At 47.5% G+C, this 22,256-nt stretch overlaps 1 protein-coding gene across 2 annotated transcripts in view; it reads left to right on the forward strand.

Moving 5' to 3' along the window:
* Pnkd (PNKD metallo-beta-lactamase domain containing) overlaps window positions 1–22,256 on the forward strand; it is a 70,174-nt gene that overhangs the window by 27,541 nt on the left and 20,377 nt on the right. The window contains exon 1 of one of the 2 annotated variants that reach the window (XM_031367929.1): window positions 18,476–18,788. The exons of the other annotated variant lie outside the window; for it this stretch is intronic. Coding sequence (XP_031223789.1) covers window positions 18,628–18,788 — 161 coding nt within the window. The 5' untranslated portion in view covers window positions 18,476–18,627. Of the gene's footprint in view, window positions 1–18,475; window positions 18,789–22,256 lie in introns of those variants that run through there. 2 annotated transcript variants of the gene reach the window in all.

The raw sequence follows: 22,256 nt of genomic DNA on the forward strand, positions 1-22,256 counted from the left end.
AAGAAAGAAAGAAAGAAAGAAAGAAAAAGAAAGGATGAAAGAAAGAAAAAACACTAACTGCTCTTCCAGAGGTCCTGAGTTCAATTCCCAGCAACCACATGGTATCTCACAACCATCTGTAATGGGATCTGATGTCCTCTTCTGGTGTGTCTGAAGACAGTGCAGTGTACTCATATAAATAAAATAAATAATTCAAAAAAACTTTTGAAGAAAGAATAGAAGACCTTAGAAACAGTTCTGAGGTGCTATGTAAGTGGAAGTGAGTTGTGGAATAAGGAAACCAGAACCTGTCTGGCATCCACCAAGGCATAGCCAGGGCCAGGGTACCCTATCCATCTCCTCCGACCATCGGAATCATCTGAGGTGCTTGTGAAAAGAAGTGCGAATTCCCTGGGGGGGATGTTTCCCTCCAGACCAGAGAGCCATCTGTAAGCTCAGGCCCCAGGGGACTCAGCAGCCAACTCCAAGTTACGATTACTTGTGGCTGTGGGACCTTGGGGCCGGTCCTTAGCTACTTTGTGCCTTGGTGGCTGTGTCTGTACAAACAAAGATAATAATAGAATGTGTTTGTAGGGATTAAAAATAGTAGTTGTCAAGTGCTTGGGGCCAACTTGAAAAGTCCCTTGTTACAGGTCTGGAGGGAGCCCGCCCAGTGTCTCAGATGAACTTGATCTCAGGACCTGTTGGGATGAATTGTCTAGGCCAGGATTCTCAGCAGGGTTGGGATCGCACTGTACCCTTATTCCCTGCCCAATGCCACCTTGAATCTTGGTCTAGTGAGCCATCAGGCCTGTTTGTGTTCAAGATGGGGTTTGCCCACCCATCCCCTGCTCCTATACTACTTCCTCTGCCTTTTGCTTCTCCCCCTACCTCAGCCTCCCAATCAGGAAGCTCTTTTTAACATTCTTTGTGTATATCTAAGAAATTCATTCTCTGAGAAGTGTCAACATTCACTGGCTTCTCACCCTGACCTGGTGAGTACTTACCACAGGCCCCACCTTACCAGGCCTGTACTGTGTTCCAAGTGTTTACCAAATTCCTCCCAGCTTTCCAGCTCTGCCTCTGACAATCCTGTGACCACATCAGGCTTAATGATGTATTGATCTTAGCACGTTTCCCCTAGGGCAGGGACCAAAGCCGGCGATGAAAACCAGGGTCTCACATATGCCAGGCAAGTGTTCTACTGTGCAGGTACCACGACCTCACCGTCTCTTCCTCGTCCCACAAAAAGTAATTTGATCTGAAATTAGAAAAAAAAAATGGAACAAAACTTGGTTTTACACTAAGTACACTTCAAGTCTCAGTAGTGGTAAGTGGTAAGTGGCTACCATACAGAACAGCTCTGGAGGCCAGGGTCTAGGTTCACCTTTTACCTCACTATAGGGTACCTAGCCTAGCCTACCTAGCCTGAGCCAGTCATTTTTAGTTTTTGAGACCAGCTTACATGTAGCCCAGGCTGGCCTAAGCTAGCCTTCAATTCCTCATCCTCCTTCTTGCACCTGCCAAGTGCTAGGATTACCAGCTAGGATTACAAGTGGAGTCCCCTAGATCCACTCTGCACTAGTTTACTTTCTTTATCACAAGCACCTTCTCCTACCCACTGACATCTAGGTAAGAGAAAGACAGTCAGATCCAGGCATGACCACTAGATGGCAGGATCTGGCTACATATGCTTGACAAGAAGGTTAGGTGCCAAGGATTTTGCAGAGCCAGAGTTGGAAGAACTCAGTGCTTTCAATACTATGTCCAAAATCAGTTAGAGGATCCCAGCCAGAATTAACAAATACAATCAAACAGACTAAGTAAGGGAGGAAATCAGTGTACCTTCATTTCCAGTTAATTATTATGTATGTCTAGTGTGTGAATCTAAGTTTAAAATGTAATTTCCCTCCTTCAATCCACGCTTTATCAGAGCATCATACTGGGAGGAGATTCATGCTAAAAAGGCCCACAAGGGGCCACCAACATGGTTCAGCAGGTAAAGGGCTTGCTGCCAAACCTCAACCAAAGTTGGATCCCTGGAAACCACATGGTAGGTAAAGGAGAGAACTGACTCACACAGGCACATGATCCCATCTCTCTCTCTCTCTCTCTCTCTCTCTCTCTCTCTCTCTCTCTCTCTCTCTCTCTCTCTCTCTCTCTCTCTCTCTCTCTCTCTCTCTCTCTCATACACACACACACACACACACACACACAAAGTTTTTCTCTTTGTTAGTTCTTTGAGAATTTCATACCATTTATTTTGATCATTTTAACCCATCCCACTACTCCGATATTCACCCCCTAACCCAAACAACTTTGTTTCCTTTAAAACAAAACAAACAAACAAAAATCCTATCACGTCCAATCTGTGCTGCCCACATTCTCTTAGATGCATGCACGGGGTTCCACTGGAATGTGCTCAGTCTTCCAGGAGCTACATTCTTAAGGAAAACTGACTCCCCCGCAAAGCCGCTCTCGGGTGCCAGTAGCTCCCCTCCAGGCTGAATTTTGTCTGGCTTAAACTAGTTAATTTTTTAAAATTAATTAATTTATTTTTTATTTTATTTTTTTAGTTTTTCAAGACAGAGTTTCTCTATGTAGCCCTGGCTGTCCTGGAACTCACTCTGTAGATCAGGCTGGCCTCAAACTCAGAAGTCCGCCTGCCTCTGCCTCCCAAGTGCTGGGATTAAAAGCATGTGTCACCACTGCCCAGCTTAATTTTTTAATTAAAGCTACTGGATGGAGTGGAGGGAAGATCGATAAAATGTATGTTATTGAGATCCATGGCCAAAAATGTTTGAAAAATCCCCTGATCTGTTACCTATAGATGGACAACCTCTGAGTGTTCCAGAAACTTCAAAGAGAGAGGGTCAAGCCCTGGACATGAGGATACTAGGTGGGTGGCCAGGGTCAGGTCTACAGACCTCATGGGTCTCCCTAAGGGAGAGGAGGTCCTTCATAGGGGAACATAAACAGGGACCTACCTCAGGAAGAAGCCACTCCAAGCTGTGAGTATGGGTTAGGAGGCTAGAGCCTGAGAGCAAGAATCCGGTAGCTAAGTTAGTCACAGGCCAAAGACAGCAGCAGCCAGCCCCTGTTCTGAAAACTCAAAGCATGCCCGTTACCACAGCAAGCCATGTGTGCAGCCCCCTCTCCACCCCAGTTACATTTTAGTTTTTATTTACGGGTTGTGTTGTTTCATTTGATGTTTGTATTCATTTATTTAGATTTATTTATTTAATTTTACGTGTATGATGTTTTGCCTGCACGAATGTGTGTGTACCACGTGTGTGCCAGGTACTCAGAGAAGGCAAAAGAGTCATTGGATCCCCTGGAACTGAGGTAATTGTGAGCTGCCATGTGGGTGCTAGGAACCCAACCTGGGTTCTCTTCAAGAATATCAAGTATTTTTAACCCCTGAGCCATCTCTTCAGCCCCTTGGTGCTCTTATTTTGAAAGAGGGACTCATGTAATCCAGGCTGGCCTCAAACTTGTTAAGTAGCTGAGGATGACTCTAGATCCCACTATGTTAGGGGGTCAGAGGCAAGGTGACTTACCAAGGATAGTAGGCAGTGTCCGATGGTGCTGGAGTAGTTGTGCAGGTTCAGTTCCCATCTTCCCACATGGTGGCTCAGCTGTTGGCCTGGTATGATCGCTGAGTTCAGACTCCTTACTTACCGGCTCTGTGAGGGAGCGAGTCATGTAGCTCATCTGAGCTTCGGCTAGCCCATCTCTGAAAAAGAGGATGCCATCTCCTTCCTTACAGCGTTGCCATGGCGATGAATGACAAGTGTCCCATGCAGGCCTTCTACTTAGCAGAATCTAAACTCTTGTTTTCCCTTTCCCACAACTGAACATTTATTACACTCCAGCTATCAAGCAAGGGGAGAGGGGAGAGCGGCAGGGGGAGAGGTGTGGGGTACCAAGAAAGAAGCATGCTGCATGGCTCCTGCCTATGGGGAGGTAGGCTCCCTCTGAGTCCCGCATAACCTCAAGTACAAGAGTAGCACTTGACAAACAATTATTCACTTCTGACTCTGCCGTGATACCTTATCCAGAGGGAAATGAAGTACTGACCGAATACTTGTGACCAGAAACACCTTCAAAGGAGAAGTCAAATTTGCTATTTACTTCGCAGTGCTGGAGATCAAACCCAGGACCTGTCTGTGCAGGGCAGGTGTGCTGCGGCTGGCTGAGCAATTTTCTTAGCTAGCTCATTTTGTTTTTAGCTGCAAGGGGACTGAAGGGAGAGGCACATCAGCTTCCCTAAGGTCTGAACTGCACACGCTCCAGTCTATTAGGTTCCCCAGATTGGAAGCTGGCGCCTTAATTAGTTTTAATTCCTCCGGGGAGTATAACATATCCCATGGGTGGGCTGGGCGGGAGGCACGTGGGGCCTGAGGAAATTTACTTTAAAGGATTTCTTAGATGGGCAAGGAGGCCATTCCTGGAATCCCAGCACTTGGGTAGGGGAGGGAGGGAGATTAGGGATTCAAGCTACATAAGGGGTTTGAAGCTACACGAGATCCAACCTCACACAAAACAAAGATGATTTCTCCAGAAGCCATGGGGCAGAGAATGCAGAGTACAGGCTGGCTGAAGGAAATGTGTGGGGGCGCAGCACTAGAAAACTGGCCTGAGACCACATTGCTAAAGCAAGGGATATGCACTTGGTTGTATAGATTCTGGCTTCGGGCTTGTGGACTCCCTGTAAGGCTTCTGTACTATTTGAGGTGTATGGGTATGAAGAGGCCAGCAGTGGGACAGATGTGATATTCTGATCTGTGGTTATGGCAATGAGGAACGGAAGTGTTGCATCCTGCTATTCTTCCCTCACATGTTTGAGTTCCTGTGGGGACCAAAGATTGATTTCACAATAATGGTACAATGAACTGGACCTGATGCCTAGGGCAATGGCTCACTGGGTAAAGCCTTGTCTTGCAGGCCTGAGGGGGTGAGTTCAGACCTCCCAGAACTCGTACATATAAGAACTAGGTGCGATGCTCCTGTGGGAGGTGGAAAGTTGGGGTTCTCGGGCTGGTGTAAGCAGCAGCAAACCACAGGAGAACCTTGTCAAATAAGGTAGCCGGTGAAGACAGCATCTCAGGCTGTTCTCTGACCATACCCAGGACTCAAATAAGGTAGCCGGTGAAGACCACACCTCAGGCTGTTCTCTGACCATACCCAGGAGGTGCAAATGCATGCCCACATTCAGATAGACCAACACACACACACACTTCACCCACACGCACATACACACACAGAAACACGAATATACACAGAACACACACACACACATGAGTATATACACATAGGTACACACATACACACAGAGACACATATATACACACACAGAAGAGAACACACAAGATTTTTGAAAGTTGTCACCATGGGCTATTGAGATGTCTCAGTGCTTAAGAGTGTATACTGCACTTGAAGAGGAGACAGACTCAGTTCCCAGCACAGTAGCTGGCAACTGTGTGTATGTAACTCCGGTTCTAGCAGATCTGACACCTTCTTCTGACTTCTAAAGGAACCAGGCACGTACACAGTAGTACACATGCGTACATTAGTCAAACTCTTTTTTTTTTTTTAAGATTTATTATTTATTTTATGCATATGAGTACTCTGTAGCTGTCTTCAGACACACCAGAAGAGGGCATTGGATCCCATTATCGATGGTTGTGAGCCACCATGTGGTCACTGGGAATTGAACTTAGGACCTATGGAAGAACAGTTAGTGCTCTTAACTGCAGAGCCATCTCTTAAGCCCAGTCAAACTCTTTTTTTTTTTTTTTTTTTTTTTTTTTTTTTTTTTTTTTTTTTTTTTTTTTTTTTTTTTTTTTTTTTTTTTTAGTTTTTTGAGACAGAGTTTCTCTGTGTAGCCCTGGCTGTCCTGGAACTCACTCTGTAGACCAGGCTGGCCTCGAACTCAGAAATCTGCCTGCCTCTGCCTCCCAAGTGCTGGGATTAAAGGCATGTGCCACCACCGCCTGGTTCCAGTCAAACTCTTATACATATAAAAATGGGGAAAAAATTAAAAGAAAGAAAAATAATCAACCAAAAAAGGAGCGACTCATGGCTCCAGCTGCATAAGTAGTAGAGGATGGCGTTGTCTGGCATCAATAGGAGGAGAGGCCCTTGGTCCTGTGAAGGCTCCATTCCCAGTGTAGGGGAAAGCCAGGGTAGTGAGGTGGGAGTGGGTGGGAGGGAGGGGGAACACCCTCAAAGAAGCAGGGGGAGGGGGGTGGGATGGGGAGTTCTGGAGGGGAAACTGGGAAAAGAGATAACATTTGAAATGCAAATACATAAAATATCCAGTAAAAAAAGAAAGAAAAACAATATTTTAGTTGCCACCAAAGTAGGCCCCAAGTAAGTAGTAGAGTGAAGGGGCCATCTAGCAGTCAGCCTGGTGCCTGCCTTCCCCATAAGGAACTCCAGGTGTCCTCCACAACCTGCTGAGGACAGTGACAGAGAAGTGCATGTAACTTGGGGACATCACCTAGACCAGAGTCAGGATGGAGGAGGCTCTTCTAGGAACCAGCCTACTAGTCCATACATCATTTGACAGATATGGAATCAGGCCTCTGTGTGCCAGGGGCTATCTCCAGACTGGGGCTACAGCTGCCAATCAATCAACAGACCAGAATCCCTTGCTCTTGAGGACCCCAGTGTTCCTCAGTATCTCACACTGCTCTGAATGTCGTCTGTGTCTTTAGTTTCCTCACAACATACTCCTTGTCTGGTGAGGAAACTGAGGGCTTGTCCGGGGTGGGAGGTAGTGAGTTGGGAGTTTGTTGTGAGGCAGGAGAAGTTGCTTCCACAGAGAAGCAGAGACAGGTGCAGAGAGTAGCGAGGAACCTATTTCTCCAGGTGGTGTCACTGGAGCCTCAGCGAGAAAAGAGTGGGGAGTCCTCCAGGGATGCAGGAGGAGTGGGTAGGGCATGCTGGGAGCCTAAGTCCACAGAGAATAAGTGCCCTGCAGCACCTTCCAAAGGAGCTGGGCACATTTATATTCATGAGCTAGGAAGATCTAGAGCTAGAGAACGTAAGTGTAAGTGGAGAGCTTCCTGTGGAGGAGGGAAGGCTGTGGTGAGGGTCCCAGTGAAAGAAGTTAAAATCTATAAAAACAAAGCCAAAAGCAGTGAATGGAGAACACGATAACAATTCAGTCACTAGGAAGACTACAAGATCCCCAGGAAAAGAAAACCAGCCCAGCTCCTGGGACACCAAGGTTTCAGGTTTCCGTTTCTTTTCGAGTCTTCTTTTTGTCTTGCTTTGTTTTGTTGTTGTTGTTGGTTGGTTGGTTTGGTTTTTTGAGACAGGGTTTCTCTGTGTAGCCTTGGCTGTCCTGGAACTCTGTAGACCAGGCTGGCCTCAAACTCTCAGAGATCTGCCTGCCTCTGCTTCCAGAGTGCTGGAATTAAAGGAGTGTGCCACCACCACCTGGTAAGTCAGAAGCCTCGAAGGTAAACTGTCTTCTCATGCCACTTACAAATGAGGAGACTGTGTGCAGAGATGAGACATACTTACCTGAGATCACACAGTGAGGAATGGCAGAGCTATGTCTTGGAGCCAAGACTTTAAAATGTATAGCCTTATAAATCCCACTCATGGGACCATCGGGAGGATGTGTGTGGTGGTTTGAATGAGCGTGAGGCTCCGCAGGCTCATATATTTGAATGTTTGGTTACCAGTTGATAGAAGTGTTTGGGAAGGATTAGGAGATGTGGCCTTGTTGGAGGAAGTGTGTCACCCGGGGCAGCCTTTGGGATTTCAAAAGCCCAGCCCTTTCCAGTGTCTCTTCCTTGCCTCCTGCTTGCTGATAAGGATGGAGGCTCTCAACCACTGCCTCAGCACCATATCTGCCTGCCCGCTGTCATGTTCTCCACCATGACAGTTACAGTGTTGCGGATTGCCCTGGTGCTGTTTGTCAGCTCCTGGGGCTCTAAGTTCCAGTGAGCTCTTTCTAATACAAGTTGTCTTACATGGTGCCTCTTCATGGCAATAGAAAAGAAAGACATTTCCCAAGATGGGGACAGTATTAGCTAATTTCCTCATAGCTGTGACAAAATATCTGACAACAGTATCTTAAGAAAGATTTATCTGGGCTCTCAGTTTGAGGGTATACAGTCCATCATGGCAGGGAAGGGAAGGTAGCAAGAGCCTAGGGTCACACTGAGTGCACAAATGGAGCAGGAAGCAGAGAGAGATGAACACTGGTTCTTAGTGCTCTCTCTCTCTCTTTTTCTCACTCTCTTTCTCTCTCTCTCTCTCTCTCTCTCTCTCTCTCTCTCTCTCTCTCTCTCTCTTTCTCTCTCTCTGAAACAGGATCTCACCATGTAAATTAGGCTGCATGGAACTTCCTGATTAGACCCATGCTGGTCTCAAACTCACAAAGATTCACATGCCTTCATCTCTCCAGTGCTTGGGCTGGGATTAAAGGTGTATACTTGTAGTGAAAAATATTAAAAATCCTGGTGCAGGGCTTCTTCCCTGTCTTTGGTTATTGAGATCCCATATTAAAAACACACACACACAGAGACTTTGTGTGTATGTGTATGTATGTATGTATGTGTGTATATGTATATGTATACATATATGTATATGTATATATATATATATTTTAGTTTTTTGAGACAGGATTTCTCTGTGTAGCCCTGGCTGTCCTGGAACTCACTCTGTAGACCAGGCTGGCCTCGAACTCAGAAATCCGCCTGTCTCTGCCTCCAAAGTGCTGGGATTAAAAGTGTGCGCCACCACTGCATGGCTCAGACTTTATATTTTGAATATGCCTTGGACTTTATATTTTTAATATGCCTTAAGCAGCACAGTAGCTGGACAGCTGCCTACACTCCATGCTGTTAGGATCCACTTTCCTAGTGATAACCCTGAGTTATTACTTGCTATGTTTCATCTTGGCTGCTCTTACCTCCAATTGGGCTGCCCCGAGGGCCATGTTTTTATGGCTCAGCTAACCCATGACACCTCTCCTTTTTCCTCTCCTGCACGTTTTTCTTCTATTCCATGGTGGCTTCTCCTTCTCCTCCCTCCTCATGGTCCTCTCTCTCCAAGCCCTTGAAACCTCAACCCCACCTGTGTCTCTTCTGCCCAACTATTGGCTGTTGGCATCTTTATTTACCAATCACAATTAAATGGGGCAGGGCCACTCAGTGTCTTATGTGTGGACTCTCTCATCTTTGGAGTAACCAATCTTGGGGGCCCCAGCATTAGAACCCAAGCAGCATTAGGCCAACCTACTACATGTACTACTGTCCGGCCCAGTCCTTTCTTTTTTCTGCTGTGACTCCCAGTTCATGGGCTGGCACTTCTCTCTTCTCTTAACCCAGTATAGAAACTCCCTCACAAACCTGCCCAGAGCTTCATCTCCTAATGAATTTTAGGTCCTGTCAAGTTGAAAGTCAGTATCAAGCATCACAAGGACAGTGAAGAAGCAAATGAGGGGGGAAGTGAGATGTGAGTCTGGTGAGGTCAGCTTTGGACACATTCTGTGGAAAAGCCCCCGGAGATGGAGGTGACCGGCAAGAGGGTAGGCACTGAGACTGGCCACTCAGAGGGAGCTTATGGACACATCTCTTTGGAGTACAGACAGTACCTGAAATCTGGAGACACAAGGAATAGACAGAAGTGGGTCATCCAGGCATGGCAGCTTACGCCTGTAATCCTATCCCAAGCTTGGGAGGCAGAGGCAGTTGGCCAGACATATGAGAGGAGAGCCTCGACAGACAGACAGGTTGGGACAAGAAAGGGACAGTGGCATGTTCTCCTGTCACAGTTGCCACCTTGGGGTTTGGGGACAAGGACTGAGCAGTGACAAATGGGCTTGAGCTTCAAGGGACACAGCCTGCTGGGATGGAGAGGACAGAGCATGCCCAGATGAGAATGGACGGAAAGACTTCTGTTTTCATAGAGTAATTATGATACACCATACTGTGGAAGGTCACGGAAGACTTTAAAGGTATAAGAAACAAAGTAAGTGACACCCAGTGGCATCTGAACCAAGTTTCTGTCCTACTTTTCCATTGCTCTGATAAATACCCTGACAAAAAGCAACTTAAGGGAGGAAGGGTTCAGTTCGGTTTAGCTAAGGTTACAGGTTTCCAGGTTACAGTCTGCTGTCCTGGGAAAATCAAGGCAGGAACTAATCTTGGTGACCCTGTCTCAAAGGAAGTAGGAAGTGTTCCAAGTGTTCCTGAGGATTACACTTAAGGTTTTTCTTTTGACATGAACACACACGCACATAGGCACACACACAAAACAAAATACAGAGGGGAGAACCTGGATAGAAACTCCAGGCTGGTTACTTCAAGACTTGGTTGGTTGGTTGTGACTAACAGAGTGTGTTTAGCCCAGGCTGGACTGTAAGTCATAGCTGCCTCACCTTCCCAAATGGTAGGACAGCAGACATGAGCCACCATGTCCCCTCTCCCATGAGGTCTTCAAACATACAAATTGTCTTCATTTTTGCTCTGCCATCACAGTGTTCTGGAACATCCCATTATTATTATTGGTGGTGGTGGTGTAAATGAGTGTGAATCGACAATTTTTTGGGAGTCAGTTCTTCTCCTGAGATTGAATTTAGATTGTCAGGCTGGCCCTGTGTCTTTTTCAAGGTTTCTATTACTGCACAAACATCATATCCAAGAAGCAAGTTGGGGAGGAAAGGATTTATTCAGTTTACACGTCCACATTGCTGTTCATCACCAAAGGAAGTCAGGACTGAAACTCACACAGGGTAGGAATGTTAAGGCAGGGGCTGATGCAGAGGCCATGGAGGGGTGTTACTTACTGGCTTGCTCAGCTTGCTTTCTTATAGAACCCAGGACTACCAGCCCAGGGATGGCACCACCCACAAAGGGCCCTCCCCCTTGATCACTACTTGAGAAAATGCTGCTGGATCTCATAGAAGCATTTCCTCACCTGAAGCTCCTTTCTCTGTGATAACTCCAGCTTGTGTTAAGTTGGCACACAAAACCAGCCAGTACATCATGCAAGAGCTTTTAGCAGTTGAGCCACCTTGGCCACTCTGGAATATTCTTTTAAACTTCTTCATGATGGTACCAAAATGGCTGCTGAGGTACCAGACACACAGATGACAGCATCCTAGAGCAGTAAAAGCAGTGTCTTTATAGAAAGACAGGGGACATTTGAGAAAGCTGAGGTAAATGGTGAGCACAAGCCATCCCAGCAATCAGGAAGGGGAGGCAAGAAGATCAGAAGTTCAGGGTCAGTCTCAAGTGTAAATCAAGTTCAAGAGGTCAGCCAGAATTGCATCAGAGCTCACAACAACAGAAAGCTGCCAGTAGGAGTGGGCTACATCTCAGTGGAAGAAGGTTTTCCTGGGATGCAGAGCACCCTGGGTTTGACTGGGGACACTAAACATTGCAGATGCATTAGGTCCTTTTTAAGGACAATGGAAACTTTTCAAGAAAGTCCCAATCTATCTCTCCTGTCCTCTTACCAGATATGTGACCCACAGCCACTGAATTGATCTCTCGGTATTTGATTGATGGGGTTGTGTGAGAGCCAAGGGTTCTTCTATTTAAAGGACTGAGAACAGTGCCTGGCACATGTGTGCTATATAAATATTTGCTATTATTATCTCATGGCAGGAACTGCAACACATTCCTGGGTCTAACCAAGACCCACCCACCAGGGCTGGAGAGGAACTAAAGGCGGAGCGGTTGAAAGGAAAATGTGCAAAATAGAAGTTAACAAGGGAAAACTAGGGAGTGGTTAGAGAATAGCCATTAGTTAGCCAACGGAATCTGCCATGTCCACGTTCTTTTTTCTTTAAAGATTTGTTTATTTTTATGTGTATGTGAGCCATCATGTGGTTGCTGGGAATTGAGCTCCGGCCCCATTCACTGTAGCTGTCTTCAGATGCACCAGAAGAGGGCGTCAGATCTCACTATGGGTGGTTGTGAGCCACCATGTGGTTGCTGGGATCCGAACTCAGGACCTTCGGAAGAGCAGTCAGTGCTCTTACCTGCTGAACCAACTCACCAGCCCCCATGTCCACGTTCTAAAAAGAAAAAAAAGGGGGGGGGGCTAACCAATCAGTGCTCTTACCTGCTGAGCCATCTCACCAGCTAGCCCGTCTTGAGGCTCATGGTATCTGTACTTGTCTGCTTATCTTCTTCCCCTGCACAGTTCCCTCATTCTGTGCATGCCTAGGTTCAGGCGCTTGAACCTCCAAGTCGGGTTGCTTTCGCTGGTATCAGCCTTGTACCCTTCCCAGGCATCAGAGCCAGGAGGCATTAACTCAGAATGAGTAAACCATTAATGCAGTGGGAAAGGCACACTCATGCTGACTCCCTTTTATGATCTGAGTACAAGTGTGCTGTGCCGATTAGGTGTGTATACTAAGTTAAGTATTAACATGGTGGTCTGCTGGGATCTGGGACCACCAGTTTACCCAAGAAGGGGTGAATAGAACCAGGCAAGTGAGAAACCTTTGTGCTGATCAGGAGTAGTGCAGCCCTGCAAAGTCCAGAGTTGGGACAGGCATAAGCTACGGGCTGGTTCCCATGCAGAAGGCAGGTTAGTGGATGGGCAGGAAAGAAACAGAAAACGTGAGGCAGATTAAGTCAAGACAAGGAAAGGAAAGGCAAGGAAATCCTTCCAAGCAAACCAAGCTTTCAGAATATGCAACACAAAAGGTCACTGTGGGCACAGTAAGCTCTTGATGACAGAAGACAGTGGGGGTTGGCCAGAGTGTCCCAGCTACCACAATGCATTGGTCAATGCTTCTAAACCAAATTGGCTTTGCAATCTGGTCCAATAAGATATTCCTATCCTTTTTGTTTTGTTGTTGTTGTTGCTGTTTTTTAAAGATTTATTTATTTTATGTATATAAGTACAATGTAGCTGTACAGATGGTTGTGAGCCATCATATGGTTGCTAGGAACTGAACTCCAGACCTCTGCTCCCTCCGGCCCAAAGGTTTATTTACTACTATATGTAAGAACACTGTAGCTGAGTGAGTTCCAGGATAGCCAGGGCTATACAGAGAAACCCTGTCTCAAAAAACAAAACCAAGCTGGGCAGTCGTAGCACACGCCTTTAATCCCAGCACTTGGGAGGCAGAAGCACACAGATTTCTGAGTTCAAGGCCAGCCTGGTCTACAGAGTGAGTTCCAGGACAGCCAAGGCTATACAGAGAAACCCTGCCTCGAAAAACAAACAAACAAACAAAATTTAAAAAACAAAATAAACAAACAAAAAGTACACTGTAGCTGTCTTCAGACAAGAGGGTGTCAGATCTCATTATGGGTGGTTGTGAGCCACCATATGGCTGCTGGGATTTGAACTCAGGACTCCCAGAAGAGTATTCAATGCTCTTAACCGCTGAGCCATCTCTCCAGCCCCGTTGTTGTTTTGTTTTGTTTTGTTTTCTGTTTTTAAACAAGATTTTTCTGAGTAGACCTGGCTACCCAGGTACTTACTCTATAGACCAGGCTACCTGCTTCTACAAGTGCTGGGACTAAAGGGGGCACACCACTATGCCAGGTGACATCTCTTCTTTAACACTGAAACAGCTCCATCTATGGTGTTATTGACGTCATCATTGCCACCATCATCACCATCATCGCCATCATCACCAATGATATCCTGTAAGTCAGCTAAGCACCAGGCATCTAGCGTGAGCCATAATGCAAAGGTGGAGACAGGCTGTCCTTCCCAGGGACACAGCTTTGGCTGGCAGCTGGAATAGGAGCAAGCATGAGAACATCTGCCTCTATCCCTGGAACCTGGAACCTGCCGTGTGTGTGTGTGTGTGTGTGTGTGTGTGTGTGTGTGTGTGTGTGTGTGTCTTGTTTTTGTTTTTATGTGTGTGCGCTTTCTATCTGCATCTATGTCTATGCACTACTTTCAGACCTAGTATCTGCAGAGGCCAGAAGAGAGTGTTTGATTCTCTGGGACTGGAGTTATAGACAGTTGTGAGCTCCCGCATGGGTGCTAGGAATCCACCCCTGGTTCTTTAGAAGAGCAACCAGTGCTCTTAACTGCTGAACCATCTCTCCATCCTCGTTTTGTACTTTTTGTTTGTTGAAACAGGGTCTTGCTATGTAGACTTGGCTAACCTTGAACTCACAGCAATCCTCCTGCTTCAGACTTAGTAGTGCTGGGATAGCAGGGGTGTTCTACCATGTTTAGCTGCCCATTTGTTGTTGCTGTTTGGGGCCTGCATTTGTTTGTTTGCTTTTGAGACAGCATCTCACTATGTAGCGCAGGCTGGCCTTGAACTCATGAATCTCTTGAGGCAGCCTTCCCATTGCTGAGCTTACAGGCATGCACCATCACACAGGATTGTGCTTCCGATTATTAATGGGCCTCTCCTTGGAGAGTTACAGAGACAAACTTTAGCCTTGGCAGTGCCTCTGAGCTGTTCCAGGGAGGAAGGATCATGTGGCCAAAGACCTCGAGTGTGTGAGTGCTCACAGATGGCTAGCCCTCCTGCAACCTTCCAGATGTGGACTGTCCTGCCCTCCTATTTGGGTTGGCTTCCATACAACTGTCCTGCATTGTCCATCCCACCAGCTCCATGAGGTTTATGTTCCAGTAGGAGGGAGTGACAGGTGAGAGTCACCAACAATGTCCAGTTGTAAAAAGTGAAGTTTGAACTCTTCCATTCCCTTCACCTGTCTTGGTTTCCCTCTTACTGCTGTGAAGAGACACCATGACTAAGGCACCTTACAGAACCATAACTTCAGAAGGCTAGTCCATGACCATCATGGAGGTGATGGCAGCCAGCAGGCTGGCATGGGACTGGAGCAATAGCTGAGAGCTTGCATGCTGAAACAACAACCGCAAGGCAGAGAAGGAGAGAGAGAACTAACTGGGGGCGATGTGAGCGTTTGAATTTTCAGAGCCCACCCACAGTGACACGCCCCCTCCAAGAAGGCCACACCTACTAATCCTTCCCAAACAGTACCACCAATGGACCATATATTTAAACATGTGATCCATGGGGACCATTCTCATTAGAACCACCACAGTAGTGTAAGTAGTATAATACAATGTGAGGGACCAGCGGGAGCCTCTGGGAAGACCAACTGTTTTTCTCTACATCCCTTACACCTGAATGAGTTTACATTTGTAGATGCTCCCTTCTCAGCTTCTGTGTTACCACAATCATCTTGGGGCACACAATTCTTTGTTGTGGGCTTGTCCTAGGTATTACTTGTAGATGCTATAGCATCCTCCCCACCCAGGTAGACAGAATGTAGCCACTCCCCTGCTCATCTTCTAAGTGGAAGGAGAATGTGCAAAGAGCCTGTCTCGGTTTCGTTTCCCTTTGCTGTGATAAAATGCCCCAAGAAAAGCAACTCAAGGGAGAAAATGGGTTTTGTTTTGGTTTTGAGACCAGGTCTCAACTACATAGCCCTGGCTGGCCTAAAACTCACCACACAGACCAAGCTGGCCTCCAGCTCACAGAAATCTGCCTGTCTCTACCTGGGACCAAAACAGTGGAGGGGTGTCACTTTAACTCACAGTTGAAGACCACATTGCATCACGGCAAGGAAGTTAAGATAGCAGAAGCCTGGAAGCAGCTGGCCATATTTCATCCATAATCAGGAAACAGGGATTGTCGAATATCCGCTCTCCTTTAAATACAGATCAGACTGCAGCCCAGGGAATGGTGCTGTCCACTTGTAGCCCAGAGAGCCTAATGAAAACAACCCCCCCCCCAACCTGCAGGCAAAGAGGCCCACCTCTCAGGTGATTCTAGATCTTATCAAATGGACAACAGAGATTAACTTCATGGGGCCTGAGGTGGTGACAACCTTGGTACTTTTGAGGGACCAAGCAACCAACCCAAAGTGATAAGCAGAAGAGTGTCATCATCTGAGGAGGTGGAAAACAGGCTCAGCTGTCTAGCAGAGGCCCTGTGGGCTTTGGATGGGACTTTGACATTTCAAAGAACATTTAGAAAGTATTTAATATGCAGGTGGCACCATGCCAGGCACTGGCAAGCTGAAGATGAATTCATTAAATTATAGCCTCCACTCTGAAGAAGGCTAATGAAGCCTGAGACTACATGCTGATACAGTCAGCGAGTAGAAAGGCGTGGCATTAACATCCCACCAAAGGGTACTGAATGCACAAGTGTGCGCTTGCACAGGAGAGCACATGAGAAAGATCTGAATCTATGGAACAAAGAATGAATGGCACTCCAGGCAGAACACAGTGTATATACAAAGGCACAGGAGTGCAAAACAATACAGCAAGTTCTAGAAGCTGTGAGTCGTTAGGTATTACATGGCAGAATGCAGGAAGGGGGTGAATAGCATCTAGCTTGCTAGAACAGCAGATTCTCATGGACAAGGGGAGAGCTACAGCAGAGGTAGAACAGTCAGGGAGTACCTTCCAGAACAGACTAGAGCAGGGGAGACTGGCTCCCTGAGCCTGCGCTGCTTGTTTGAACAGACACTGCCCTTCACTCTCTATCCCCAGCCCTGCTGTGACTCCAAAGAGTTCATAAACAATGTCTTGAGTTTATTATCTATAAGTGAGTGGGTGTGTGTGTGTGTGCAAGCACCTGCTCATGGTGGGGCTGGGGCTGAAGTTAAAGATTAAATTAGCCGGGCAGTAGTGGCGCATGCCTTTAATCCCAGCACTTGGGAGGCAGAGGCATGTGGATTTCTGAGTTCAAGGCCAGTCTGGCCTACAGAGTGAGTTCCAGGACAGCCAGGGCTACACAGAGAAACCCTGTCTCGAAACAAACAAACAAACAAACAAACAAACAAAAAAGATTAAATTGTATCTTCTTCAGGGCCATGCCTGAGCCTGCATTTCCTGTTTCAAATTACAGGGACTGCATTTTAATTTCTCCATACAGTGTTACTTCACAGAGCCCTCCCTGCAGCAGGCTTTGTTCACGATGACCCACAATCCTTCAGTCTTGCGTAGAGAGACAGGGACACAAACTCTCCTGTGCTGGTCATGCCTTCTGTGAATCTGCTCTTTGGTCTTCCCTCTCACACCCCAGGCCTTGGCAGCTTCAGCTTTTCCTGTGCCAGGGCGCCGAGAAGTAAAACTTTAGAGAAGAGACAGGGCAGGTGCTGTCTACAGGTTGTCCCTCAGATGTTCCAACAGAAGAGAAACTGAGTGCCTGGGACTCGCAGATTAAAGCAAGGATTGGGTAGACCACAGTGCAGTGTAGGGAGAATTTAGCCCATTCCTTTGCTTTTTGGTGGCGTCCGAGTGATAGAGAGTGAAGTACAAAACTGTATTCAGGAACCCACAGCTGCACAGTGCACTGTGGCTGACCATGAGACCACAGATGTGGGATCTGGTTATCTAGGGCTCTCAGGCTGAACACAACAAGCGGGGAGGAAAGCAAGCAAGAGCATTTCCTCACCTGCTTCCCTCCGCCTGTCTCCCAGTGGGAGTGATAGTGAGCTTGACTTTGCAGAGTTTCCTTCTCTTCCTGCAGAGGGCTAGGCCAGACAGACTGCACACAGCCCAGGCCTGGCTCCTTTGTGCCTCAATTTGGACATTGCCCCACACTTGCTCTCACACCCATCTCCACCCCATTGGCCAGAACAGCTTTCAGAACTCATTAGGAAGGCAGTAGTAATAGGGCAAGGAGACGCTGATGTGGAAATCAGACTGGGCACAGAATGAGGATGTCTAGCTGCTAGATCTGGCTCTGCCACTCATGGCTGCATAACCTTGATAAAGTCTCTGTGGACTATGGCCTCTTTTCAGGGTGAAATGTCACATGTCCTCCCCATCTAAACTGATCCACTGTGTTCCATATTGACTCCCCTATTCGCTTCCTTATACGTCGTACCACTGTTTTTCATCACATCTATGTTTGTGAACACATAACATATGCACATGCATATACATGCAATTTTATTTGTTTGCCCACTTAATCTCCTTACTCTATTCTATAGCGTAGAATGCGCCCATTTTCCCTGTTAGGGATTAAGCCCGGGGTCTGGCACATGCTACACCATCAAACTACTGCTCCAGCCTGGGTACAGTGTATTTGTGTGGTCTCAAGCACCACAACTTGTGGGAGTGATTTTCTCCTTCCACCAAGCGGGTCCAAGGATTCACATGGGGCAGCGGGGTTGGTGTTTATCCTCTAAGCTACCTCTGGCCCCTGTGTCTTTTGATCACCTAAAAACCTGGCACAATGCCTTTAATTTAGTGAATGAATAAATGAACAGCAGATGATCCAACGAACTCCTGAGTGTCGTCTAGCTGATAAAGTTTAGGAGTCTAAGGTTTCTCTTGAGGAGGACCACTCCAAGGCCTCTGCCAGAGTCCCCTGCACAGGAAGAGGGAGGGCTCCGCTTCTGTCTTCTCGCAAGACTATTTGCCTTTGTGGTCCCTGATTAGCACGCGGTCAAGCTGGCTCGAGCTCCGCCTCCAGACCCACCAGTGGCGGGAGGAGCTAGTCAGTCCTTAAGCTGGGGATTCGCAGCGCGTGCCAGGCGGAGGCTGGCGAGGGGCTGGGTCTGAAAGCGATGCAGCGGGCGGAGCCAAGTGCCCCCGCACTCCCTAGCGCGCAGGTGCTGGGAGCCTCGCCTCTCCACGCAAGGGGCCGGGGCGGGGCCGTCGCCTAGCAACGCCCAGCCCCGCCCCCGGTCCCGGCCCCCCAGCATGGCTTGGCAGGGCTGGCCGGCGCCTTGGTTGTGGGTCTCCGGCTGCTGGCTGCTGTTCTTCGCCTTCGTGCTGCTCCTGAGTCCCCGCAGCTGCCAAGAACGGCGGGGTTTCCGCGGCCTCCTCATGACGCGCAGCCAGCGGCTGCTCTTCCGAATCGGGTTAGTTCCCAGGCTCGGGAAGGCGGGCACACTGGGAGGATGGACGTAGAAAGGGTGCCGGGGTGTCTTGGACTAGAGGTTTCCAAACCACCGAGGCAGAAGGATGGAGAAGCCCCTGAGTTCGTTCTGAGTTTTTTTTTTTTTTAAACAAATAGTTGAAGGACCGAAAGAATTGGATGGGGTGGGTAGGAAAAGAGGATTAGGGGCACAGATCCGAGTTGGTAGGGCAGGGAGCCAGAGAACTCAGGGAGATGAGGGCCAAGTAAGATAAAGGAGCCCAGGGACTGCGGGAACTGGTTCAGGGAAGAGCTCACCCGGCCGCAGGGTGAGCAGATCAGACTCCCTGTCTCAGGTGCAAGGGTAAAAGGGTGCCCTAGATGTCTAACTTTACTCCGTATGCTCCTGTCCTTCTGCACATCATCCAACACTCCACACCTCCGGGTGGGTCATTCTGCCCCTCTCGTAGTTCAACTCTTTAGGTCAATCTAGCCTTGTCCCTTTTACCTCCCACTGCTGGCAGCCAAAGCCCTGGGGTGTGAAATTTGACCCAACAGCCAGCCAAGGACCTCCCGCGACTTTCTCCTAGCCAGCTCTGCTCCTCTCTGCCCCTGGCGAGAGTGCTGATCATCATCGTTCTTCTGCATTCAAAAGCAGGGAAGAAACCGGAAGACAAGCTTCTGAGGGGCTGTTGGGCAGGACCTCAGACCACAGTTTAGGGAAATCGATGTAAAGACGGGAATCTTGGTCTGTATCCAGATTCCTGGGAAGGTCTAAGACTGGGAATTTCCTTAGTTTCAGAGATGACTGTACAATTTACCCTTCCTCCATCCCCAGGCCATCCTTCACTACTCCCCAAAACTTCAGGCCTGGAGCTCCATTTATGGTCTCTAAAGTAGAAATATAAAAGCCTAGTGGGCTAAAAAAACATTCTAAAAAGTAAGTATTTTTAAAGTTAAAAAAAAAATTCTAGATAATGCTTTGACCAAATCGCCATTACTTTGTGTGTTGTTTTGTTTTCTTTTGTTTTAGTATTAAAGTCATGAGGTGGCAGAGTTTTTGTTTAGCTGGCTGGCTTGGTAAGACAGTCTCACAATGTATCCCAAGCTAGTCTTGAACTTGTGGTCCTCCAGTATCCTAGGCGCTGTCATTACAGGTGTGTACCACCATGCCTGACCAAGGTTTGTGACTCTCACTGGATTTCGTACCTGGATTTTGGAAGCGGGTGTGAGGTTTTGTGTTGTTTGGTTTGTACGGTGTAATTTGGTTGGATGGTGCTGGAGACTGAACCCAGAGCCACATGATGCTAAACATGTGCTCACTTAAATGTCCCCCCAAGTCACTAGATTTGTGGGCTATGTGTGCGTATGCCTGTATATATGCATATGTATGTGCTTTTGTGCATGTATGTGCGTGTGTGTGTGTGTGTGTGTGTGTGTGTGCGCGCGCATGTACATGTGTGTCCATTTGCTTTGGTTTGGGTTTTTTTAAGTTTTTGTCACAAAATTTCTGGGAATTATGTAGCTCTATTTAGAGAAGAGATTTTAAGTCTACTTTTAGCATCCAAAATTGGTAAGCTTGAAGTCACGAAAATGTCAGAGGAAGTGGGAAACAGGAGTTTCTACGAGGAACTAGAACCAGAATTCCTAAGATCAGAATGCCAATAGCATTATCAAAGCCACAAGAGTCCAGGTATCCCTGGGCTTGAGATTTGGGGATTTTTCACGTCCCTTAATTTTGATTTCTTGAGGGAGCTTCTTCATAATTCTTTTTGGAGGAGGAGGGAGTATTCAAGGTTGAGATAGGATCTTTCTGTGTCCCAGGCTGGCTTCAAACTTTGCAGCCATCCTGCCTTAGCCCCATGCTCAATTATAGATACACATTACAACCCAGGCTTAGAACTCAGTGTTCTGGGCTGGAGAGATGGCTCAGCTGATTAAGGACTCGATGCTCTTGCAGTAAACTCAAGCTCAGTTCCCAGAACCCACGTGGTAGCTCACAACTGCCCAGAACTACAGTTCCAAGAGCTCTAACATCCACTTCGGATCGCTTTTGAGGGCACCAGGCACAAACATGCCACACAGATACACAAATAGGCAAAACACACATAAACAAAGAAATAAATCTAAGAGATTTTTTTTTTAACAGAATTCAGTGGTTCCATTGGGGCCCTCCTTTGTCTAGATTTCCAGATTGCCTTAGAATCAACTTTCCAAATTTGCAGAGCACAAGGGTGTGCCTGGAATAGGATTTCCAGACCCTGCCATTCTGTGGTCTGGAAAACAATTAGTTTAGTCCCTTGAGGGGAGACATTGCTAACCTCCCGAATGGGGCAGGGATACTGTCAGGAAACATGTGGCAAATGTGTAGGTGGTGTTGTGAGGTGCCCCCAAGCCTGCAGGAAGGGTGGACACAGGAGCCCATCCCCATTCCATAAGCTGAAGGTGTGGCCAGGAGGACCACAGATAGAGCATTTCGTTGGGGCCGGAAGGCAGAATGGAGCTCCTTAGCAATCCACAGACAGAGGGGAACTGTTCATGTTATCATTACTCTTGATAACTCCACACAATAATGGCTCTCCTCAATAGCCGCTGTTATCAGGGGATGAGAATAACTAGGCTCAGCTGACGGTAGATCTAACAGGTGTGGGCTGACACTTACACTGGGGACTCTGAGAACCAGGGCAGAAGGTAGCTAAGCGTGTAGTAGATAGCGTGGCTGGACAAGCTACCTTTTGAATTCTGGCTCTGCTGCATATTGACCATGTGGCCTTGGGCAGATATTCTTTCTGAGCCTGGCTCGTTTGCACCAGCAGAAGGGGAATGGTAATAGTGTCTTGCCTTTTGGGGCTCCTGTGAAGCTTTCATGAACTCACATGTAAATGATCAAGGAAGGACAGCAGTTGTTTGTGTGTAGCCTGTGATAGGCAGGAGGGAGATCCATGCCCCCCTTAAATTCTCTCACAGCTGTCTTCTAAGTTTATCCAGCCATGGCTGGGAAATGCTGTCTCTCTCTCATTCCAGAACACCTAGCTGCCCTGGGTCAGGACTGTGTGGTCACACGGGGGAACAGGATCTGACCAGTGTCCTCTACTGCTGACCTTCAGAGTGAGGCAGTAACTCTGTCTGAACTCCTGCAGCAGGGGATACGACACTTTATTCTGGCCTCCTGCATAACTCGTGTGTGTGTGTGTGTGTGTGTGTGTGTGTGTGTGTGCACATACAATTTAATATTTTCAAAAGTACCTTTGTAAAAAGGAAAGATCTCCTAGGCTAAGGATGTAGCTCAGTAGTTAGGATGCTTCTGTAATATATGCAAGGCTCGACACCCGTCACGTGGAAGGTTAGGCAGGAGACAGGACCGTGTGAACAGATGTGAACTGGGCTCCAAACTGTGCCAGAGGTAGGACACAGCAAGCTCCTTGGGATGGCAGGGGACAACTAAGGAGCCTGTGATCAGGAGAATAAGATT

Source organism: Mastomys coucha, unplaced genomic scaffold (assembly GCF_008632895.1).
Source record: "Mastomys coucha isolate ucsf_1 unplaced genomic scaffold, UCSF_Mcou_1 pScaffold14, whole genome shotgun sequence".
NCBI lineage: Eukaryota > Metazoa > Chordata > Mammalia > Rodentia > Muridae > Mastomys > Mastomys coucha.